Genomic DNA, 12,205 nt, shown 5'->3' on the forward strand with positions numbered 1-12,205 from the left:
TGGTATTTCTTGCAGGCTTCCTTTAATGAGTTTTAAAGGTGAAATGCTTTTTAGCTCTCTACAAAAGCATTTTTAACCATTTAGTGACGAACCGGCTTTTAACGCCCGGTTCCAGAAAATGCCAAAAAAAAACGGTTTTCAGTTACAGGATTGCATCATTCTCAGTATGAATCCCCTCTCTACTACCCTGGTTTTCATTTCCCCCTGGAGCAGGCAGTTTTGCTTACTTCCGTTTGCCAGTATAGCTCAACAAAATTTGAAAACCAAGAAAAACGAGGTGATTTTAAAATACCCCTCCTAACTTTTTTGTTTATGAAGTAAAGTTAGTGATTTTTTTCGTGAAATTTAAAGTTTATTGGCAACTACATTCATTTGTGAAATCATTTTATTCAAATTATTATTTTTTATATGATTTTTTTATCGTTTAATTATGTTCTATATAACTCCGATTCGGCGTGAGTAAAAATACCCGCTAGTTTTATTGCCCTGCTCGGCGTGAGTAAAAATACCCGGTTTTAACTTTTCAACCATTAGATACATTAAATATTTTTTATCATTTATTATTCTCTTCAAATGTAAAAATTTCTTTATTTCCCAATGATAAATATAATTGATAGATAGATAAATAAAAGGATCGATAGATAGATAGATAGACTGATATATAGGGATAAGACAATTGCCGATAAATATATGTAGATTCCCAATGATAATCAACAATTGTTAGATAGATAAATAAAAGGATGGATGGACAGATAGATAGATATATCTTGGTTTAGACTTTATTACATAAATATTTTTAAGGAGTGGGGGGGGGGATATGTTTTTTTCTCTCAAAAAAACAATACTATTTTAAATTTTTTAAATACTTTAGGCCAAAGATATGTGATAAGTCTTTTCTAGTCTTTCCTTTATCAATAAAAATTATATTTTTTTATATATTTGTCAATTACTGATACTACTAGAATAGTTGCTACTCTATAATTCACTTTGGACGTTCAAAAATTACATTATCAATATCTTTCCCATTATTATCAATACAAATATTAGCAAAAGTTTTAAAACTTCCTCGAAATGGGCTTTTTTACCCGAAAATGGCGGCACCTATAGCCAAAATCTTAAATGTGATATAAATTGCTTCGTATATTACTTGTAGCTCTATAGATTACATGAGGTTGTGTAGTTTTCAATTATGGATCGTATCAAAGTTCTAAAAAGTGTTCATCTCACTTAGGGCGTTCAAAAATTACATTTTTAACTTTTTGGGCCAAAAAACCGGGTATTTAGGTCAAAAACGGGCTTTAATGCCGGGGGAAAGCACCAAAAAACGCCAAAAAACGGTCATTAATGCCGAAAGGTTTCTTTACTTGCGCCGAACCGGGTTTTTTTGCAACTTTCCTGTGCATGCCACTAGAGCAAAACAAAAAAATTGGAATTCCGTTTTGACCATTATAAAGCTTCCCTGTGATTTTCAGCTTGATCGGCCCATAAAAGTGGCGCTCGGCACTAATGGGTTAAGATGCTGCAATTTGTCATTTTTTCACAGTTCTTGATTAAGATGCTTTTGCAGTAAAAGAATATTTATTAATGATGTAGCTTAAAGTACAAAGAAAAAAAAACCTTTTTATTTGACAACAAAATCTATAAAGACAAATAAGTTTGAATTTTATTTATAAAAACATTTAATTACCTACAAATTATAGATAGATTATGAGTTTATATCTTAATCTGTCCATCAGATTAAAGGATTATGAAATAAATGAGGGGTGAGAATTAAAAAACATGAGCAATTTTTAAGGTAAGAAAATTGGTTATTTGTTTTAAATGAAGGAATTTTAAAAAAAAATTTTAGTGTAATTGGTAGAATATTTTAATAGCCATTTTAAGTTGTTATTTTCAAGTAAATAAATCTTTTAAATCAAACCTTAAACTGTTGAAATGTATATCAAAAATATACTCCGACACCTGTAGAATCAAACTAGAGTGCTAAAAATGAGAATAATAGCCCACATCAATTTTTATTAGGATTATATCTTTGAATTAACATAAAAACTATGAGGAATCAGCATTAACCAATGACAAAGCTAGAAATTTTTAGATTTTTAATATAGTGTTTTCACAAAGTGACTTATTTCCAATATAATAGAATAACTTTTATTTAATTAAAATGAAAAGAATGAAAACTATACACATTAAAGATACATACTTTTTAAAAATAGTTTAAAAAATAAATTTGAATAATCTTATTTTATATCATATTTATAAATGTGATAAAGATAAATTTGTTGTATTGTATAAACATTAATTTATGTTTTTAAAGATTTAGCCCTCTACAGCCAACTTTTATGTGTTTTAATGTATAGTAGACATGAAACATTTTTATGTTAATTCATTGATATATTGTAAAGAATTAATTTTTAATTAGTTTTGATAGATAAAATCAAAAGACCTAACTTTACTGTATACTAGCATACAATGTTTATGAAGCAAGACACTCTAAAAGCTGAGTATTTTATCCACAAAGGAAAGAAACATCATGATTCAGTAAAATTTATTTAATCCATAGTAAAAAATAAACTTTAAAATCCTAATAAAAATTAATGTGGTCAATTGTTCTCATTTTTGGCTTTGCAGTATGATTTTACAGGTGTCAGAGTATATTTTTGATATACCTTTCAAAAATAGGTTAAAAACAGTTTAAAACACAAAATTCTACCAGAAAAAAAGCATTATAAGAACTTTTGAAATATTTATGCTCTAAAATGTGCCGTTATTATCAGAGATTTTGAAAAAGACCCTTTTTAGGTGTAATGTATTTTATTACAGAGAACAAGGTTGTATAATTATTTTTTTTGTATTCATTCTTGTTGTATCAGAAAATCAGAAAACGCAGTTTATTCTGAATCCCCCTGTATATTGTGACATGTTTATATGAAAAGAAAATTATATTTCTTAACAGCAAATATTACCCTTGATGTCTTCATTCAAAAATAGTTATTAAGTTCTTTGTCTAGTTTTCAGCGGTTTTAAGACTTAAAATAAATTTTAAATCATCAAGAGGTGTATTATATCTATAAATATCATGTGCTGATTCCTGCTTTTGTCTCAGATAAAAAATGTCCAAAATTGACCCACCCTAATGTATAAACATGAGTCTAGGGGTAAAAAAACACAATTATTAAAAAAAAGATTATGGTACTTTGTTATTAAACATGGCAAGAGATGGGCCAACTGAAATTACATGGATACTGATAAAAAAAAACTGTTTTTAACCTTTTTATTGTATTTATATTAATAAATGATATGTCTTATTTTATCAATTTCTTGTAACTAAACAATGGTTTGATTAAACCAGCTACTATGTCAAAAAGCTTAGTTTTAGCATAAGAATGAGATAATTTTAAGGTTTGAAAATAACAAGCTTATTTGGCTACTATACCAAATCATACAATTTTTTGAAAAATTACTTGTAAGCAATCAATGAAAAATTTTGCTTGTTTGGCTTATATAAAAAATCATGCTACTTTTTGATAAATTACTTTTAAAGGATGCCTGCAAGAAATACCACACTTTAACTGCTGAAAGTCTGCCACAAGTAGACCCAATACCCCAAATTTAAAGCCTTCAGCTTCAATAACAAAAAGTTCTAGGCATTTCAAAATAGCATTTTAGTGTACAATGAAAATTTTGAAAGATTTTCAATGCTCATAAAAGAAAAAACAATATTAAATTACGTCGCCTAGACTCAAAATTATAACCTTATCTTTGTCAGAAACTTAGATTGCCAGTAAATGATTACATTTTTTCAATATAAACACCACATTTCATAGTCAAAATCTATGAAAAAATTTGATTTAAATTGCATTTGTAAACAAAAATCATAGCGTAAATAAAGGGGAAAAATTATACAAGATCAGCTGTGATTGGTTTCTTAGCTGATTCAGCCTTCTGATTGGCTACCGTACACTCAGTACAACACAAGTTAAACATAATTTTTTTCAATGATTTTGACTATAAAAATGGGTATTTTTATTGTAGAAATATAATTAGTTACTGGCAACCTAAATTTATGACAAAAAAAAGCTTATAATTTTGTTTCTAGGCCACATAGTTTAATTTCAAAATTTATAACATTAGCATTAAAATTCTTTCAAATTTTCATTGTACACAAAATGTCATTTTAAAATGCCTAGAAATCTTTTGTTATAGAAGCTGAAGGCTTCAAATTTGGATTATTGGGTCTACTTGTGGAAGTCTTGCAGCAGTTAAAGCGTGATATTTCTTGCAGGCTTCCTTTAAGCAATTATTCACAATTATTGCTTATTTGGCTTACATACCAAATCATGCAATTTTTAAAAAAATTACTTTTAAGCAATCGTTGAAAAATTTTGCTTATTTTGCTTGTATACCAAATCATGCATTTTTTTTTGGTAAATTACTTATAAGCAATCAATGAAAGATTTTGCTTGTTTGGCTTATATACCAAATCATGCTATTTTTTGATAAATCACTTATAAGCAATCAATAAAAGTTTTGGCTTATTTGGCTTATATACAAAATCATGCAATTTTTTGGTACATTACTTATAAGCAATCAATCCCAATAAATGCTTATTTGGCTTATATACCAAATCATGCAATTTTTTGATAAATTACTTAAAAGCAATCAATGAAAATTTTGGCTTATTTGGCTTACATACCAAATCATGCTATTTTTTGATAAATTACCTATAAGCAATCAATGAAAGTTTTGGCTTATTTGGCTTATAAACAAAATCATGCAATTTTTTGGTAAATTACTTATAAGCAATCAATCACAATAAATGCTTACTTGGCTTATATACCAAATCATGCTATTTTTTCATAAATTACTTACAAGCAATCAATCACAATAAATGCTTATTTGGCTTATATACCAAATCATGCATTTTTTTGATAAATTACTTATAAGCAATCTATAAAAAATTTTGCTTATTTGGCTTGTATACCAAATCATGCATTTTTTTGGTAAATTACTTATAAGCAATCAATAAAAGTTTTGGCTTATTTGGCTTATATACAAAATCATGCAATTTTTTGGTACATTACTTATAAGCAATCAATCCCAATAAATGCTTATTTGGCTTATATACCAAATCATGCAATTTTTTGATAAATTACTTAAAAGCAATCAATGAAAATTTTGGCTTATTTGGCTTATATACCAAATAATGCAAATTTTTGGTAAATTACTTATAAGCAATCAATCACTAAAGATGCTTATTTGGCTTATATACCAAATCATGCATTTTTTTGATAAATTACTTATAAGCAATCAATAAAAATTTTTGCTTATTTGGCTTGTATACCAAATCATGCATTTTTTTGGTAAATTACTTATAAGCAATCAATAAAAGTTTTGGCTTATTTGGCTTATAAACAAAATCATGCAATTTTTTGGTAAATTACTTATAAGCAATCAATCACAATAAATGCTTATTTGGCTTGTATACCAAATCATGCATTTTTTAAATAAATTACTTATAAGCAATCAATGAAAGTTTTGGCTTAGTTGGCTTATATATCAAATCATGAATTTTTTCATAAATTACTTACAAGCAATCAATCACAATAAATGCTTATTTGGCTTGCATACCAAATCATGCTATTTTTGATAAATTACTTATAAGCAATCAATGAAAGTTTTGACTTATTTGGCTTATATACAAAATCATGCAATTTTTTGGTAAATTACTTATAAGCAATCAATCACAATAAATGCTTACTTGGCTTATATACCAAATCATGCTATTTTTTGATAAATTACTTATAAGCAATCAATGAAAGTTTTGGCTTATTTGGCTTATAAACAAAATCATGCAATTTTTTGGTAAATTACTTATAAGCAATCAATCACAATAAATGCTTATTTGGCTTATATACCAAATCATGCTATTTTTGATAAATTACTTATAAGCAATCAATGAAAGTTTTGGCTTATTTGGCTTATAAACAAAATCATGCAATTTTTTGGTAAATTACTTATAAGCAATCAATCACAATAAATGCTTATTTGGCTTATATACCAAATCATGCTTTTTTTGGATAAATTACTTATAAGCAATCAATGAAAGTTTTGACTTATTTGGCTTATATACCAAATCATGCATTTTTTTTGATAAATTACTTATATGCAATCAATGAAAACTTTGGCTTATTTGGCTTATATACCAAATTATGCATTTTTTGTTATAAATTTCTTATATGCAATAATCACAATAAATGCTTATTTGGCTTATATACCAAATCATGCAATTTTTTGATAAATTACTTATAAGCTATCAATGAAAATTATTGCTTATTTGTCTTATATACCAAATCATGCAATTTTTTTGATATATAACTTATAAGGAATCAATCACATTTGTTTCTTATTTGGCTTATATCATCAAAATCTTCTCTTTTTTTCATAAACTGCTTACAGGAAGGAAGGGATTAATTATTACTCCTCCTCCTTTTTCTTCAATTCAACTTATATAAGCCACTTTTACTATAAATGACTGAGTATTTATTTACTCCACCCTCTTTTAACTCACAAGTCAGACCAAATTGTTGTTGAATGCTGATATAAGTAAGCAATTAGTATTTTTATGGCTTATCAGTAATTTACCACAAAAATGGCACAATGGCACATTTAAGTAAGCCAAAAAAAATGTTAATTGCTTACTTACACGGATTGGGATTACTAGGGATTGATATATATCAAAACGATAGGATAAGTTTTCATATTGTTTTAAATATACAATACTTCCCAATATACAGCATGACCCTCGAAAAAGTATTTTTAAGCATCTGCAGCCCTTATTTCTCAATGAATTATAAAAAAATGCATATGTCCTTGTTCTCCATAGTATTCCACATAAGTAGATATAAAAATATTTTTTTTACCTCCATTAACACCGGAGATTTTTAGAGCTAAAGTTTTGAAAAAGTGACTGAGAAAAAGAATTTTTTTTTGTTTCTCTTATTTTTTGGATGGTTATATTATGTGTTTCTGGCAACTGAATAATGAGACACAAAGAAAAACAAGTTAACTAATTATTTCTTTTTTATTCCACCAAAAAATATAAATTTTTAATGGCAAAAAATACTACTGAATGAATTGATTATTTGCAAATTTTAGGTTATTTATTAACCCTTATTTGAGAAAAGGATTAATTATGACAGTTGCTCCGCCTACTTTTCTGACATCTCAATAATTTAATAGGGGGTTAATTGAGCTTTTTAGACAAAAAAATCATTATGTTTTAATTTTATTTTCTTCATAACTTTTTTGTTATTAAAGTTAGGATTGTGAAACAAAAACAATTTTCCTGCTATATTCATAAAGATTTATTTGGTTTTTTAATCTTAAAAAATTTTGCCTAATAAGTAAGTTTTTCAAAATATCATTAAACTAAAAAGACTCAAAAAATATGTGTAAAAAAATGCTTTTTACTCAAAAACTAATTTTTTTATTTCATTTTTGTATAAAGTTTCTGCTAGTAACAAAAATAAAAGGATTTCTACCTTAATTTTGCTAAAAAAGTCGTTTCATGTTAAAAGTTACTTTTTCCTCAGTCACTTTTTCAAAACTTTAGCTATAAAAATCTCCGGTGTTAATGGAGGTAAAAAAATATTTTTATATCTACTTATGTGGAATACTATGGAGAACAAGGACATATGCATTTTTTTATAATTCATTGAGAAATAAGGGCTGCAGATGCTTAAAAATACTTTTTCGAGGGTCATGCTGTACATATCCAATAGAGTTAATCTAGAGACATACTCTCTAATTCTGCCAATAGAAGAATAGTGGAGGTACATTCCAAACATTTCATTAGTTGAAATTTTATATAGATTTTGAAAAAAAAGTCGTCGTGAATGTCAAAAATTAACAAAGGTTTATCAGCTAGGATTCCTAGGGGTCATATGGACAATCTATATATATTATATCTATTACATATCCCAAACTAATTCATGAATGTATTTTGAAACAAAAGTTTGATATATGAGTGTTATATATATGTACATTAAACTAAAATATTAACAATATCTGTCGCTTTCCCTCATAACATATTTGGACCACAAATGAACTTCTTGAGAAGATAAAATGATCAATTTTGATGTTTATCTTAGGTTAGGTTTAGGGGCATGCACATCCATTCAAGGCAAAACTTCTCAATCTTAATTTAAATGTGTTAATACCCCCCTATAGCACGGCTCTGGTTAGGTTAGGTAAAAGTTAAAAAGCCCTGCAGGGATAATACCTCCTGTAGCATTATCCCTTTAATTCAAGTTTTCGAGTATGTTTATAAAAACAAGGATGACAATATCCATAAAAGCGAAGCTCTGAAACGGTATGACAGACGAACATTAACTATTGTAATGTGTCAGAACTGAAAAACAAAAAATAAATATAAAAGTTTTGACAAAATTATACATAACTGTGCTCCCATCGTTTTCGTTTGTTTCTGCTACTCATCTTCTTGTTTTGAAATGAATGCTCTAAAGCATTGTTTACAAAATACACTCAGTAAAAGTATAATGTGTCTAAAAATAGCTTGGAATAGTGGTAGTATTAAAACATAGATGACTACATTTAATTTGCAAAGTCAGAATCAAGTGGATTTTTGTCTGTGGGCTCGACTGTGTATCCATAATTAATCTACTAGTTTTTCTGTTATTGATTTTCTAACTTTTGTAACTGTTTTCACTTTTTGCGCATTTTTCCTAGTATTTTTTATGCCTTTTTAAATAAAAAGGTTCTGTTTAAAATATTTATATGTTAAAGGTTTGTATGTCTTTAGACGAAAGGGTACTGTATTTTTTTTTATTTCGAAAAAGCATCAGCTTTTATCAAAACTAGTCTTGTTCTATTTAATAATTGCTTTGATTGAATATTGAATCTAAACATTTCAACAATTAATTGTAATCTAAAGAGGGAGTAATTTGTTTAGTATCATTGGATATGGAAATTAATGTATTGGCTATTGATTTATCCCTTTGTATCCCCGATTCCTTTATCTATTCAATTGGTAAAATGTAAATTCTGAAACTTAAATACATTTACTTTAGCAAAGAAACATTTATTTTTAACTTTTAATTAGAGAAACAAATTTGTTTTCTAGACTTTTTCATTTGCGAAAAACTATAAACATTTGTGTATTGCTCTTTGGAATTTTGCAAAGTGTTTGATTGTTAATTTTTTAAACCAACCAAAACTAATCATCAAGAAAAGAAATTTAATGCTGCTTAAAATCTTAGAAATAGGAATTCTTCTAACACTGCAACTTTGCCTGAATTTTGATAATAATAATGACTAGCTAGGTTTTCAATGTTTCATTCCAACTTCTTAAGATAATATTACCAATCAAAATATTTACATCTATTGTAAAGTTTTTTTTTAAATCAAACAACATTTTAATTAAATCTTTAATGAGTACGATGTTTAACTCTTTGATACTTATTCCTGATATTGATTAAGATTCTTTTTTAGTGAGATAGATGCTCTGACTTCGAGAGCTCTGAAGGAGACAGCTACAGTGAGTAAATTTTTTGCATTACAGTGTAGCTACTCTATAACTAATTTTAAGAATATAAATTTAATAGTGCTATTTTCTTTATCCATGTTTTCCAAAATGCCCTTTTTTTAAGGTGGAATTTCTCTAATCCTTATAATAAAGTGAAAGGATATCTTTGCTCTGTGAGGGGGAGAAGTGGGAAAGAAAATCCCTAAACCGCTCAGTTTTACAACGTCACATTTACATTTTTGAGACACTTTGTCCCACTACTCTGTTAACATTGCCGCTTTCATTACCGTACGTCCAGTACTGACTTTAATCATTTTCTGCTTCAGCATATTATTTCATTTAGTGTAATGTTATATTTATTTTTAGTGGGCCACCTATAGTGAAGACAACATGGCAACCCTGGACTCCAACACCCAAACACCTGACCAAGAACTAAAATATTTCCCGCGCATTTCTGAATCAGCTGACAAATCAGCTGATTGTGTGACGTCATCGCCGCAAGATGGTGGCGGTGTTATTAGTGAAGCAAAGACGACATCTTCGTCCAGACAATCTGATGCAATGATATCATCACTAGATACAGATTCTAGTATCTAAAGTTACTTTCTCCAATATGATTTTTCAGGAGAATAATCAATGAAATGGTTTTACCTTTAACAACAATTTTAAAAAGGCGTAAAGCCCAAAACAACAATAATCTGTAATATTTTAGAAAATCTATTAGAACTCTGCTCAACGACTATACAATTAACATCATTTGAGTATGGCTGTATTAAAAGGAGTACAATGATGTAAAAAATCATCAGTATTCATGAAATCAATCTATAGTCTTATAGCGAAATATAATTGAATTAATCTCTGAAAAATCATATAGTAGAAAATAGAAAAATGTGAGAAAAAAGACAGTTTTGTTAAAGATATATACCAAACCCTTCCATAATAACCCCCATAAAAATAAGTGTACCCATTTCTGAAATTTTTATATAGTTCAGTTGGGTTTTTATAAGTTATCAAAAGTAAAAGTTAAATATGTAACAAGGACGACAACATCCATAAAAGCGGAGCTCTGAAGCGGTAAGACAAACGATAGAGTGTCGGAACTAAGTATTTAGATTATAAATGTAAAAAGTCGAAACACTTTTATGACTTATGATATTTTACTTTGTTGTTTGAGGAATCAGTATTCCAAAAATCAGATCATTCAGATAATTTTATCACATAAAAATTAGTTGTCAAAAAAGTTTTAAATAAGGATATTTAAATTGGACATACGGACATTCTAGTAACGATTATAGAGTTGCTATGTACATTACAACTACAGAAATCATCATGCAAAGTTAGGAATCGATAGGACAATTCAAGCCTATTAAAATTAACTAAAAGAGCTATCTGTCTGTGACGTATGGACGGGCCGACCCTAATTATAGAAAAGCTTCGCTTTTAAAAAAGAAAATGATTAAAGATATATTAAAAAATTATGAGTAATAATCAAATATGTTTTTTTCTGGATATGGAAACTGCAAAGAAATTTTTATTTGAACTTTATTCGAATTGGGCTTTAATTCGAATTTTAAAATTTGGCATCAAATAAGTAATCTTAAAAAAGATTAAGGTTAAAGAAATATTATAAATATCGTAAATACTCTAGTTTTGCTTTGTTAACAAAAAGATTTCATTTTCCAAATTCAGAAACTTCATATTATAACAATTTTAGGATTATCTTAAGCAATATAACATTTTTCTTCTATTTAGAAGGGAAATAAATACAAAAAGTTATTCGAGTTTTGAATAAATAAAATTAAGTTTGGTACATTATACTACTAATGATTTCAATTATTTTCATATTGTTTTTTCTTTTCTATTTTTTGAGAGAGCAGCCCTGATTTATATTGTATTGAAATAACCGAATATGCTTATGTTTTAATTCTACCCCCTCCCCCGCCCCCCCCCCAAAAAAAAAAAAAATATAACTTGGAAAACAGCAGGGCAAAACGTTTTCCATAAACCTTTGCTAAATTCTATTCAGGGGGAGGGGCATTAAAGAACCTCCTTCATAAGATCCTTTCCTTTTAATTGTGTAAAAGGGTACAATTTTTAAAAAATCTGTCTTCGCGAATGGCCTTTATATACAACTTAATTCTGGCGTCCACTTGAGCCATACAAAATATAGGTGCATTTTAAAAGATACCACAATATGGCTTTTTAGGAGCGCTCAGAAATAGGGTTAAGGTTAAAATACTAAGAGGGACTACTTTATCAGAAGGAAAAGAAGGAAAAAATCTATGTGAAATTTTCAGTATTCTATTATTTTGATTATCTTGTTAATATACTAATCATTATGTTAAATAGGAGTTATTTATAATTATTCTTAATAAACATTTATGAAACTTTTAATGAATGTGTTTCTTTTCATGCAGTAATGCGAGGGTGACCACGAGCTCAGCTTCTAGTATTGCAGGTACTTGAAGCGGAGCGAGTAAAGGCACCCTCAAATAATGTTGAAATCTTGTCCCTTTAGAGATTCAAATAGTTTTTGGTGGATCCTTTCCCTGGGTATCCTACTTAGGGTGACTGTGGCACGTTATGGCTCATGTACGGGCCCCTCTACCTTCCTTTTTTTCCTTGTGGTAGCTTTGGAATGAGGTGGACGGGCGTAAC

General features: G+C 28.0%; 1 protein-coding gene across 3 annotated transcripts in view; it reads left to right on the forward strand.

Annotated features, from left to right (window-relative positions):
* LOC145324857 (uncharacterized) overlaps window positions 1-11,941 on the forward strand; it is a 114,088-nt gene extending 102,147 nt beyond the window's left edge. For all 3 annotated transcript variants that reach the window (XM_080167548.1, XM_080167549.1, XM_080167550.1), the window contains 2 exons: window positions 9,514-9,559; window positions 9,914-11,941. In XM_080167548.1, coding sequence (XP_080023674.1) covers window positions 9,514-9,559; window positions 9,914-10,144 — 277 coding nt within the window. In that variant the 3' untranslated portion in view covers window positions 10,145-11,941. The remainder of the gene's footprint in view (window positions 1-9,513; window positions 9,560-9,913) is intronic.
* The last annotated feature ends 264 nt before the right edge of the window (window positions 11,942-12,205 follow it).

This window comes from Acartia tonsa, chromosome 7, assembly GCF_053477335.1.
Source record: "Acartia tonsa isolate MP-2025a chromosome 7, ASM5347733v1, whole genome shotgun sequence".
Classification (NCBI taxonomy): Eukaryota; Metazoa; Arthropoda; class Copepoda; order Calanoida; family Acartiidae; genus Acartia; species Acartia tonsa.